This window comes from Trachypithecus francoisi, unplaced genomic scaffold, assembly GCF_009764315.1.
Source record: "Trachypithecus francoisi isolate TF-2019V2 unplaced genomic scaffold, Tfra_2.0 Lachesis_group14, whole genome shotgun sequence".
Lineage (NCBI taxonomy): Eukaryota > Metazoa > Chordata > Mammalia > Primates > Cercopithecidae > Trachypithecus > Trachypithecus francoisi.
Genome location: NW_022681459.1, coordinates 60,826,470 through 60,839,280, shown reverse-complemented (window position 1 = coordinate 60,839,280; position 12,811 = coordinate 60,826,470). Strand labels below are relative to the sequence as shown.

The window sequence follows — 12,811 nt, the reverse complement described above, 5'->3', positions numbered from 1 at the left end:
AGGGCTGACTGCCCTCACAGACTGCCGTGGGGCCATGTGCTCTGCCGCGGTGGGACTCCACGTATGACAGCCCCCGAGACTATCCCGCTTTAGATCAGAATTTGAGTCTCTGAAGCTGTACACATGACTTTATTTGTGAAGCCCCCGGGCACAGCCCAGACATACACAGAACACAAAGGGGAAAGCATGGGGCAGTCACGGGCACGTAGGGAGGTTGTACAGCATCTGCCCAGTCCAGACCCCACTGCTCCCCTGCCCCAGGAGGTTCTTTAAGAGCAGCGTCCAGATACAGCTCGGACATTGGGGACCCTGCCCCTCCCTCCCCAGACTGGACAACAGCTTTGGGTTGTCAACACACCCCCTCCAGCTTGGCCCCCAGGCCAGTCACAGACAACATCTCAGCAGCCAGGAGAGGGTCCACTAGGTTCGGGGCCAGCGCAGTTCCAGCAGCTCCTGCTCCTGGACAATCTGGTGTCTGCCTGTCCACACGGCATGGGGCCCAGGGTTGCCCTGTGCCAACAGCCCCACAATGCCACCCCCACAGTCCCACCCATGGCATCCTCTGCTCTTCAGGCTAAGCGCTCAGCACAGCGGCATGGATGGTGGGGAGGACAGCTGCTGCAGGACCAGGGCTTGGTGACGAGAAGCAGCCCCTGGCAGGGCAGGAAACAGCCCAATCACAGCACAGAGGGGAAGGACAGCACGCGGACAACTCCTTAGGCTCCGGCTCCGCCAGGGAGCCGGGCTGGAAGGCAGGTGGGTGGGGACAGCCATCAGGACCCAGGCGGAGATCAGCAGAGCGCCGTCAGGTGGAGATGAGTTTAATGGCGGAGCAGCTCACAGCCCTTTACCCTGGGCGCCAACTCCCCACAACAGAGCAGAGCCAGGCCAGCAGAGAGGCGTTCAAACCCAAATCCCGACAGGAGGCACAGACCTGCACGCGCACCACACCTACACACATACTCAGGGGACTGACAGGACACACGGGACACAGACCCGCCCTGCTTCTGGCCAGAGTCCTGTCCAAGGCAACGGTGTGGGTTGTGCCTCAGTTCCTCCGAGTCCCTCCGAGTCCCTCCCCAGCTCACTGGTCCAGGCGAAGGGATGGGAGAGGCTTTGAATCTAGACCTTGTACAGTGTCTGCAGCAGACTGTGGCGGGCAAAGGAGCAGGATTCCAAGGCGCTGTTGGGCCTGCGGGGAAAGAAGGGTCAGCAGGTGGGATGGATGCCTCTTGGCCCCCGTTTTCCAAGTGTGGGGGCCATTTTAGTACCAGACTCATTTTTGTTAATTTGCACAATGACTCAGCAAGGGAGACATTAGCCCCTGCCTTCTGCACGTTGTGGGTGGGGGTAGGAGGGGTGAGAGGCAGGCACCCAAGACCACACAGCCCAGAGCTGGCCACAACACAGCCCCACCTCAGCCAGGCTCTTCAAGGGCCCTTCCAGCAGACCTAGGCCAGGGAATCCTCACTGGCTGCCAGTGGCCTCACATGACTGGCCCACTAGAGTCCAATCTGCGTCATAAGTAAATGGCTGGCCATTGTTTTTTGGTGGTTTTTCTCTTGAGACAGGGTCTCTCTTTGTTGCCCAGGCTGGAGTACAGTCCTGGAATCATGGCTCCCTGCATCCTCGACTTCCCAGGCTCAGGTGGTCCTCCTGCCTCAGCCTCCCAAGTAGCTGGGACCACAGATACACACCACCATACCCGGCTAATTTTGTATTTTTTGTAGAGATGGGGTTTCACCAATGTTGCCGAGGCTGGCCTTGAACTCCTGGGCTCAAGTGATCTTGCCTCAGCCTCCCAAAGTGCTGGGATTACAGATAGGAGCCACTGTGCCTGAGCTCCCCATTGTTGCCCTCAATATCATTAGTTTCACTGCAAAGAAAGAAACTGAGGCAAGACTCTGGGGGACTGGGCAAGTGTGGGATGCAGCCAGGACCAGGCCTGACAACACCTCTGGCCTGTAGCCGATGAACAAGCCAGGATCTGTGCCAGGCCTGGGATCCCAGACAATTTGGCTGGGAGCTGAGGGAAGAGGGGCTGTGCATGTTACTACATAGTTAATCTGTCACCTCGGACACGACCTGGGGGACAGACTGAGGCCTGTGCTGGAGGCTGGGCAACAAGCTGGGAAAAGGCATTCTGCTCTAACAAGGCCGAGGGGCTCATGCCCAAACTTAGGATAGCACAGGGGCTGCCAGAGATGCAGAGGGAACCACTCTGACCAGGGAGTAGGAAGGACACAAAGGACTCGGGTGCAGGTGCAGGCAGGGGATGGGGCCACTGGCCAAACAAGCTCTGGACAGCATGGACAAAGCTCGGCACCGCAGCAATGGCACTGCTGTGGAAAGGGGTTCGGGGGCGCACACTGTGCTGGGGTGGAGTGGGGTGGGGTGAGGGTGAGGCTGTGGCCGCCACGAGATTCACAGTGAGGCTTGACCTGACCCCTGGCAGAGGAGGGGGACAGTGAGATCTATCATTCACCAAGGCCCGTCCAGCTGCAGCCCAAGGAGTGGTCTGGGTGGGGGGCACGCGGCCAGAAGGTAAGGCCTGGCTAAGGAGACAGCGCCGTGCAGTCAGACACTCCAGACGCTGGGGTGGTCAGGGCTGCTCACACTCCACCAGCCCCGCCTCCCCACATGCACCAAGCATCCTGCCTTGGCTGGTGGGCTCTGGGCTCCCCCAGCAAAGGGACTTTCTTGCTCCTCTACCTGCCCCACTTCCCCCGGATGGCGCCGACTGACTGGAAATGTGGCTGGTCAGGGCGCTTGGAGACAATCTCACCTAACCCTCCAGTTGGGCAAATGGGGAGACTGAGGCCTGATGAAGGCCATAGGTTGGCCAGGGGCCACACAGGGCCCCGTGACGGTGCACGGGGCAAGCCTCCCGCCCCCTCCCTGGTGGGGCCTTGGCTCTGTTACTTGACTGTGCCCATCACCCCATCAACGCCCCAGGACTCCCCAGGACCCTCCAGAACAAGGCCAAGGTTCCTACATTGCTGGGCATTTTGGCGGCTCCCGGGTCAATGTGTGTCCCCAGGAGAGGGCCTGGGGCTGCAGAGCCCAGTGTGACCCGGCCCCTTCGGCCTGCACTACTGTGAGCATGGACAAAAAGCCCTCCAGAGATGTCATCACGCGTAGCACCTCGCTCACAGCCATGGGTCTGGACACTGGCCCAGCCTCTTCCTAGTGTGGGACCAAGGGAAACTCTTTAACCAACCCAGTGCTCCTTCCCTCATCGGCAAAACGGGGGCGTTACATGTCTCCTCTTTCACTGTCCCTGAGCCCCACTATCCTCAGCTGGGCAGAGGGGAGCAGGCCTCCCAAGGGTGGTGAGACTCCAACACCGATGCTGAGATCCCAGGAGGCATGAGGGCCTCTCGTGCACCTGAGCAGGGCCAGCAGGCTGGCTGGGCTGGACCTCCTGGGACTGGAGGCCTTTGGACCTGGCCAGAGAAACCTGAGAGGACAGGCACCGGCAGAAGGACACCAAGGCCACACTCACTTGGTGATGAATGCCAGCAGCAGGGGTGCAAGGGCCTTGGGGAAATAGTCCTGCTGCACCATGTGGTTCAGTGCCATCAGGGGGCCGTACAGGTTGGCAATGGCCTTGACCTTATCTTCACTCTGTGAGGGGAACACAGCAAAAGGCAGGGTGAGCTTCAAGGTCACCTGGGTGGCCCCTGGACTCCACCATCCAGACTCTGAGGGCAGCGCTCACAACTGAGTCCAGCCGGAACCTCAGTTGAAGACCTAACCATGAAGACCGAGGCTGCTGGGGTGGACTCAGGCCTCAGGGCCCAGCGGGTGAGACGGCTCAGGACACGAGGTGAGGGAGGCTGGTGGGCATGGCTGGGGCAGCTTCTGTGCAGACCCCGCCCACCTCCCTCCCGGGCCTGCTGCTCCTTCCGGCCTCACCTTGAGTAGACCCATGTGTGCAAGGAGCCTGGTGAGGAAGGCGCTGGAGTTGAAGGACGAGGAGCTGAAAGCCTTCTTCATCAGGGCATCTGTAGGGCAGAAGCAGCAGGGGCAGGCTGCTGGCTATGGCAGAGCGCTGGGCCAAGGCACCCAGGGCTCCCCCCACACCGCGCAAACACAGGCTCGCCTGCCTCCTTGCCCTGACGAAGAGGCGAACACAAGAGGGATGGCAGAGACACAGGAACCAGAGGGAGGGGCACTTGGCATCAGGGGATGGGCTCAGTCCATCTACCAGCTGTGACACTCTGGCCCTTCCCCATCCTGGCCTCCGGTGTAAAATGGGTGTGGGGATGACACCCACTGTGCCCACCTCACACCGTGGGAATGGAGAGTTCCTGAGGCAGGCCACCACTGGGGGAGGATTCAGGTTATTTTGGTGGGGTGAGGGGATGTGCAGGGACTGTGCTAGGCTTCCTGGGAAACAGAACTAGGGCAACTTGTTCCCACAAATGCCCCCAGGCAGGCCCTCAGGGAGCAGGCTTGTGTCTGGCCCCCCCACCTCCTTCCAAGCCTCACTTCCCACTGAGCTGCCCTCCCCACTTCAACGCCACCTCCAGTAGAGGCCAGGAAGAGGCACCACACATGTCCTTCCACTCCTTTCTATCCTTTCCAGGAGCCGCGCCCCTTGCCTCAGGGCCCTTCCTCCCCTCTGCCTCAGTCAAGCACATGGAGACAGGGTGGAAGGTGACAGGTGCTGGAATGGAGGAAACAGACAGGGTGCGGAGAGGGTTGCCACAGGGCAGGAGGGACGTGGGCTGGTGCTCCGAGAAGGCCCCATAATGTTACAGGGAAAAGTGTCCTCTGTGCAGGGAAGCTCCAGGTAGAATGGCCATGAGCACAGAGGCTCTGAGGTGCGGACAAGGGCTCAGTTCTCAGCATCCTTCCTCCCGACAGGCCTGCGGCCATCGGGCTTGCGGATGTGACTATCTGGCCTTCCTAGAGTGGGCTCTGGGTTCTAACTCTACATGGCTGTGTGGATTTGAGAAAGGCCTCCGTTTCTCAGTGGTGAGAAACAGGGAGACGAGCACCCAGCTGGCTCCACGGCAGGACCATGGCAGGACCCTGATGGAGGAGCAGCACAGGGTCCCAAAGAGCAGTTCCCATGACAGCACTGGGGCTGACGAGTGACGGCGACCACAAAGGGCACCAGGGCCTCACGAGCATCAAGGGCCAGCGGGCACCCCGGCCTCACCCAGCCCACATTACCTACTGCATCCTGCACTGCCGTCCTCACAGCAGCTTCGTCCTTGAACACAGATGACACCTTTAGGAAGGCAGAGACCACCTTCTCGGGGTCAGACGTGTCAGTCTGAGGACATAAGAGTCAATGGTTGGCCTGTGGCACATGGTGGAGATGTCCCTGGGCTCTGCCACTAGCTAGGAGAGGCGTGGGCAGTACACAGGCCCCTGGCAGGCAAGGACAGGTCCTGCCTTACCCCATGCTGTCCCTTCAGAATCTGGCTTGGACTTGGCCTGCAGCAAGCAAATAGGCAGCATAGAGAGGGAATGAATGAGTGAATGAACAAGGATGAAAAATCATCCCAGCCAGGTGCAGTGGCTCATGCCTGTAACCCCAGCACTTTGGGTAGGAGAATGGCTTGAGGTCAAAAGTTTGAGACCAGCCTGGGCAACAGAGTAAGACCCCATGTCAACAAAAAGGAAAAAAACTAGCCAAGGGTGGTGGTGTGTGCCTATAGTCTCAGCTACTTGGGAGGCTGAGGCAGGAGAACTGCTTGAGCTCAGGAGGTTGAGGTTGCAATGAGCCATGATTGCACCACTGCACTCCAGCCAGAGTGACAAAGCAAAACAGTGTCTCACACACAAAAAAAGATCATTTCAGGGACCCAGTGGTCCCCATCTTGTAATCGAACTTGAAGAAACAATCTAGGATGCAGACGATATTCACATGCAGAGAAGTTTACCTCAACCTCACTGACAACAGGGAAAAGTGGAAAAAACGTCCAGAAATAGTGCCTGGCTTTTAAGTGCTACATCCATGCATTGGAATAAAAATCATGAGAAGAGTTTTACGGGCACAAGAAAGTGATGAATGGTGTTAAACCAAAGTGACAGGCCACAAAAAGGCTTACATCATCTTATTTATCATGTTAAAAGAAACAAAGAATACAGGCAAAACCTAACAAAGCAATTGGCCGAAATGTTAAGCCAACTCTGAGAGTGCGCCCATTTTATTTCTCTATAACCTCCGAGCCTCTGCTTTCTTATCTGTAAAATAAGGGCAGCAAAGTCTACATTTCAAGTTGTCAAGAGGGTTAAATAAAATCATGCCCAAATACAGTACCTGACAGAAAATGGATGCCCCAAAGATCACCTCTGAATGAATGAATGAGCCAGCCAACAAGTTAGGCTGGAGTGAGGGCGCCATCCTGCAACAGGCACGCCACTCCCAGAGGGCCCTGGGCAATAGGGCTGTTCCACCCATCCTGCAACAGGCACGCCACTCCCAAAGGGGCCCCGGGCAATAGAGTTGTTCTCCAAGCAGCTGGGCTGACAGAACATGCAGAGAGAAGCCAAGGACGGGGTGGGCACATGCAAGAGTCTTGAGGAAATTCCCTAACTCCAGTCAGCATGGGAACTGGCGGGCTGCACTTTCTGTAGGCCGAGTGAGGAGGGAACATTTGCAACCCCTGGAAGCTTATAAATACCCTGGACATTTGTGTGTGTTATAACAGTGGCAGGCCAAGCCTCCCTGCCCCCAGCTGACAGTGTCACACCCCCAGGTCCCTGAGCTGTTCGTCCCTTTTCTCTAACAGCTCCAGAAGCCATGGCAAGTACAGGGTGGGGGTCAAGGTGTGGTTATTACCTGCTGGGCTATCAGCATGGAGCTCTTGGGCCCCAGGCGCAGCAGTTTCTCTGGAGAGGGAAAAGCCAGGAAGGTGGAGACGTCTGCAGGAGGTGGGGAGGACAGCACGGGAGCTGGCTCCTGGGAAGTGGAGGCACAGAGGCTCTGGAGAATTCCGGACCCCAGACTCCCCCACCCAGCTGTGCCCATCCCCACACCCAGCATATCCACCCTTCACTCCAGCCCATCTAGGCTCAAAGTCTAGAATTCTTCCTCCCACTCAGCCGCATTTCCCATCTATCAACATCACCTAGCGATGCTGGCTCTGGATGGCTCTTGGTCCAGGAGCCTTTGGGGTCAGGGGGAAGCCACCTCCCTGGGACCCAAAAATACGACCAAGTAGATCCTCGTCATGACACGCAGTGCCCCAGAAATGACTACAGAGGCACATGGGGGCTAAAGTGGGTCCCCGCAGAATTCCAGTCCTACAGCCTGGGTAAGCCCTGCTAGCACCAGAGGTGCCCAGAGAAAAACCTGAATTGAGGCGCACCTAGCCATTTGTTTAATTGCTTCCGTAAACCAGAGAAGCAGCCCAATTCAGCGTAAGTGTGGGGAGTCCTTGTCCAAAGCCAAGTTCTCCAGGAGCTTTACTTAGGAACCTGACAGGGAATGCAAATGAATGAACTGGAGGTGTGGCAGCCCTGATGCCACCAGCCCCAGGCCAGACACCAAGTGCCCAAGCCAGGTCACGGCCCAGCCACCATCCCAGGAATGGGGGAGCAGTTCCTAAGGGTCACCAAGACAATCTTCTGGTGGGTGAGAAAAAAAAAAATTAGAATTTCTATTTATGCTTATTTGTTTATTCTTTCAGAAATCCTTATGCATATCTTATACATAATGCAGCAGCACTGCTACTTATAAATAGACATTTATATTGGGATAAATAGAAATATAGGTAATTATGGCCAGGTGTGTTGGCTCAACACCTGTAATCCCAGCACTTTGGGAGGTTGAGGCGGGTGGATCACCTGAGGTCAGGAGTAAAACAAAGACCAGCCTAGCCAACACGGCAAAACCCTGGCTCTACTAAAGATACAAAAATTAGCCAGATGAGGCCGGGCGCAGTGGCTCACCTGTAATCCCAGCACTTTGGGAGGCCGAGGCGGGCGGATCACGAGGTCAGATCAAGACCATCCTGGCTAACATGGTGAAACCCCATCTCTACTAAAAATATAAAAAATTAGCTGGGCATGGTGGCAGGCGCCTGTAGTCCCAGCTACTCGGGAGGCTGAGGCAGGAGAATGGTGTGAACCCGGGAGGCGGAGCTTACAGTGAGCCGAGATCGCGCCACTGCACTCCAGCCTGGGCGACACAGCGAGACTCTGTCTCAAAAAAAAAAAATTAGCCAGACATGGCGGCAAGCACCGGTAACCCCAGCTATTTGGGAGGCTGAGGCATGAGAATCGCTTGAACCCAGGAGGCAGAGGTTGCAGTGAGCCGAGATCACACCACTGCACTCCAGCCTGGGTGACAAGAGTGAAACTCCAGGCCGGGCGCGGTGGCTCAAGCCTGTAATCCCAGCACTTTGGGAGGCCGAGACGGGCGGATCACGAGGTCAGGAGATCGAGACCATCCTGGCTAACACGGTGAAACCCCGTCTCTACTAAAAACTACAAAAAAAACTAGCCGGGCGACGTGGCGGCGCCTGTAGTCCCAGCTACCCGGGAGGCTGAGACAGGAGAATGGCGTGAACCCGGGAGGCGGAGCTTGCAGTGAGCTGAGATCTGGCCACAGCACTCCAGCCTGGGTGACAGAGCGAGACTCCGTCTCAAAAAAAAAAAAAAAAAAAAGAGTGCAACTCCGTCTCAAAAAAAAAAAAAAAAAAAAAGAAAAAAGAAAGAAAGAAATATAAGTAACTATCATTACACTGAACCATTTTCTTTTTTTTACTCAATATCATGCAATCAAAAAAAAAAAAAAATGTTTGTGGCTACTGTGCTTAAGGAGACACCCCCTACCCCACTGTGAAAGCACCTCAGGATTTCACGTTCTCAGGACCAGGGCTCTGATTGTGGCAAATGATAGAAACTCACCCCAGTGTTAGGGTCCAGAATCTTCCGGGAGGGCGTGGCTGACTTCTCTCCCTGCCCTCCCTGCTGAGGCTCCTCCTCTTCCTCCTCCTCTTCTTCTTCCTCTTCCTCCTCTTCCTCCTCCTCCTCTTCTTCGGCTTCCTCTTCTTCCTCTTCTCCTTCCTCTTCCTCCTCCTCGTCCTCGTCATCACTGCAGAAAGACCTGGCTGAAGCAGATCCTCTCTACCCAGCAGCCCAGGTTGGCTCCAAGGCCTGGCTCCATGAGCCCAGAGACCTCAGCTCAGCCAGGCGGGAGAGAGCCTGGTGGGGTGGGAGTACCTGCTCCCAGGGCAGGGGTAGGTGGATCACCAGAGAAATCCAGGCTATGGACACAAAAGAATCACATCTTGTTCCTGTCCTCAAGGAGCCCCAGGTTTCATGGGGAGACAGAAAACGAAGACAGCTTTGTCACACCCAGAGCCCAGGGCTTGGCAGGAACACTGCCCAGGTTGAGATGCCAGGGCAGGGGGCGCCCATATCCACATGACCTCAGGAAGCTACAGGTGTGGGGGAGGAAGAAGAGTAGGGGTGTCCTTGCCCCACAGGAAGGCTGGTCCATTTCCGAGGGACTGTGGGACCTGTGAGGTTCAGCCCACCTCGGAGTCCCCAGTTCCCAGCCTCAGCTCAGGGCCTAGCACCGAGGAGACACGACTGAGTATCTGACGCATGAATGAGGCTGACTTGGAGATGAGAGGAGTACAAGGAGCCAGGTGCTGATGGCCCAACCAGACTTGGATCCAGAAGATGGCCACTCCCCGGTCACCCACCTTCACCTCCAGGTAGACTCCCCAGGCCCCACAGTCTCTTCCTTTCTAGAGTCAGCATCTTAAGAACAATCCTAGGCTGGGCGCGGTGGCTCACGCCTGTAATCCCAGCACTTTGGGAGGCCGAGACGGGCGGATCACAAGGTCAGGAGATCGAGACCATCCTGACTAACTCGGTGAAACCCCGTCTCTACTAAAAATACAAAAATTAGCCGGGCACGGTGGCGGGCGCCTGTAGTCCCAGCTACACAGGAGGCTGAGGCAGGAGAATGGCGTGAACCCGGGAGGCGGAGCTTGCAGTGAGCGGAGATCGCACCACCGCACCCAGCCTGGGCGACAGAGCCAGACTCCATCTCAAAAAAAAAAAAAAAAAAAAAAAAGAACAATCCTGAGTGTAGCCCCTTCTGGCTACCCCCACCTCCCACCCCCATCACTCCCCAGGCCCCACCACATCAGGATGGGATCTGGCCTCACCCCTTCAGAGGCCTCCCCAACTCCACCGCTCTACAGGGTGGCCCCGCTCAGCCCGGACGAAATCCTCTGCTGAATGGACAACTCATTCTGTCTCCCCCGACACGAGACAGAAACCTGACTGTCCCACCCTTACAGCCCTGATGCCTAGTGCATGACCTGGTACATAACAGGAGTGCAACCAACATTTCTTTTTTTTTGGAGACGGAGTCTTGCTCTGTCGCCCGGGCTGGAGTGCAGTGGCCGGATCTCAGCTCACTGCAAGCTCCGCCTCCCGGGTTTAGCCATTCTCCTGTCTCAGCCTCCCGAGTAGCTGGGACTACAGGCGCCCGCCACCTCGCCCGGCTAGTTTTTGTATCTTTTTAGTAGAGACGGGGTTTCACCGTGTTAGCCAGGATGGTCTCCATCTCCTGATCTCGTGATCCGCCCGTCTCGGCCTCCCAAAGTGCTGGGATTACAGGCTTGAGCCACCGCACCTGGCCGCAACCAGCATTTCTGAATAAATACAAGTAGAAACAAATGAAGGGGCCAGGTGTGGTGGCGGCGCCTGTAGTCCCAGCTACTTGGAAGGCCGAGGCAGGAGAATCGCTTGAACCCAGGAGGTGGAAGCTGCAGTGAGCTGAGATCGCACCACTGTACTTCAGCCTGGGCAATAGAGCAAGACTCCGTCTCAAGAAAAAGAAAGAAAGGAATGGCCTGACCCCGACCTCTGGGGCCGCCTACCTGAGGGACGCCAGCACCTTGGCCATGTTGAAGCCCTCCAGCACCTCCTGAAGCTGTTCACAGCCTTCTTCTCCCAGGGTGTTGCCTGCTCAAGGGGAGGGAAGAGCAGTCAGCCCGGGGTGCCAGGGCCAGCCTAGCAGACCTGTGCAGAGGCCTCCCCCATCTGACTACCGTTCAGGTCCAGCTTCTCCAGCTCAGTTTTGTCTGCCATGGCCTCGGCAACAGCCAGGGCAGCGTCCCTCTTGATTTCACAGAATGACAAGTTCAGCTCCTGAAAATAAGAGGAAGGGTTGGAGGCAGGCGGAAACCCAGGCCAGGATACCAGGTTCTACTCTAAGCCTCAGTTTCCCCAAGTGAGAATATGGCAGGCTCTGTCCTCAGGATTGGGCAAAGTGGGCAGGAAGAATAACACCAACAACAAAAATAATGCCCTGCAACCAACGATGAGTCACATACTGAGTGTGTTTACTATACGACAGTGACGTACACCAACCCCTGCCTCCCACTTTAGAAATGAAGAAACCATGGCTCAGAGGGGTGTGGAGGCTCACACAGCATCACACAGCCCGAAGTGGGGGCGCTGGGATATGGATGCAGGCCTGCCTGCCTTCAGACCAGACCCCTGTGCCCCCAGCCACCCCACCACCCACAGACCCCAGAGGGAGGATGTCAGGCGTCCAGGCTGGCACCTTTAGCTTGGGCAGGCCGCCACGGATGGCATCTGCAATGGCAACGGCACCCTTGGAGCGCACCAGGCAGTCCCCAAAATTGATCACCTCCACCTGCCGCAAGGTCTTCAAGGTCTGCGAGGTGGAAGTAAGGGTCCAGAGTGAGGGTGCAGGCCACACCCCAGCCCTCAGCAAGCCCCGGGGGCCCCACACGGTCACATCCCACACCAGCCACCACACACTGTCCTCTGCAAGTCACTAGCTTTGCTGTCTTCTTGTAGGCCTCTGGGTCCCTGGCCAAACCTCCTCCACCCTACTCCCCCCGTTACGGCCAGAACTCTTCCTGAGACCAACCAAGCAAGGCTCCTGCCCGAGTCTCTGGGCCTTCTACACATAAGCTGATCCCTCTGCCAGAAACACCCATCCCCCACCCTCTCTCCAGAGAAAGATCACTTGTCCTATGCCAGGCACGGTGGCCTAGATCACACCACTGCACTCCAGCCTGGGCGACAGACCGAGACTCCATTTCAAAAAAAAAAAAAAAGACCACTGTCCTATACACTTTAGCCAAAATGTGATCTCTTCCAGGAAGCCTGCCCTAAGTCTGCTTTGAACCTCCTTCTGGCGTGTTCCCCAACACCTGCACACATCTCTGCTAACACACAGGCAGCCGAACTAGCCTTCTGTGGGGCCACAGGGCCCTGGCAACCAACAAGCCACTGCGTTCAAAGCCCGGCACTGTTACCACCGGCAGCTTCCTTCCCTCCTTGAGCTAGGGTCTCCCTGAAGGCAGAGTCTTTGGCTCAACCCTGTGTGGCCTGCACTTGGTACAAAGCCAAGCACTATATGGGGAGTTCAAAAAAAGCTGCTGGGCCAGGCACAGTGGCATGCACCTGTAATCCCAGCTACTCAGGTTGAGATGGGAGGATCACTTGAGCCCAGAAGCTCAAGACCAGCCCGGGCAACAGTAAGACTCTGTCTCAAAAAGTGGTAATAAATAAAACAAACAGCAGCTGCTGAACAAATCAACCAGGAAAACAGATGTGGGGAGCAGCCTGCTCCTCTGCAGCCTGATAACCAAACCAGCGCCAGCCGCTGGGGGCCGCAGAGGCAGCTCAGAAGGTGGCATGAAGGATTGGAGCTGCCCGAGGAGGGTGCGGGTTACCTTGTGACCTGAAACCCTGTCCAGGACATGTTCAAAGAGCTGGACCCATGGGGCACACACCCAGGGAGCAGGCAGGGGATAGAGCAGTCCCTGCTAAACGGAGCCCCGGC

The 12,811-nt window shown here is 56.8% G+C and overlaps 1 protein-coding gene across 3 annotated transcripts in view; it reads right to left on the bottom strand.

Annotated features, from left to right (window-relative positions):
• Positions 1–108: 108 nt before the first annotated feature.
• Positions 109–12,811, bottom strand: part of RANGAP1 (Ran GTPase activating protein 1) — a 41,938-nt gene continuing 29,235 nt past the window's right edge. For 2 of the 3 annotated variants that reach the window (XM_033233819.1, XM_033233821.1), the window contains exons 8-16: positions 11,558–11,671; positions 11,040–11,139; positions 10,869–10,953; positions 8,875–9,061; positions 6,803–6,922; positions 5,185–5,287; positions 3,919–4,007; positions 3,506–3,627; positions 111–1,192 (exon numbers count right to left, since the gene is read on the bottom strand). In XM_033233819.1, coding sequence (XP_033089710.1) covers positions 1,123–1,192; positions 3,506–3,627; positions 3,919–4,007; positions 5,185–5,287; positions 6,803–6,922; positions 8,875–9,061; positions 10,869–10,953; positions 11,040–11,139; positions 11,558–11,671 — 990 coding nt within the window. In that variant the 3' untranslated portion in view covers positions 111–1,122. Of the gene's footprint in view, positions 1,193–3,505; positions 3,628–3,918; positions 4,008–5,184; positions 5,288–6,802; positions 6,923–8,874; positions 9,062–10,868; positions 10,954–11,039; positions 11,140–11,557; positions 11,672–12,811 lie in introns of all 3 variants that reach the window. The other variant, XM_033233820.1, reaches the window with a different exon arrangement.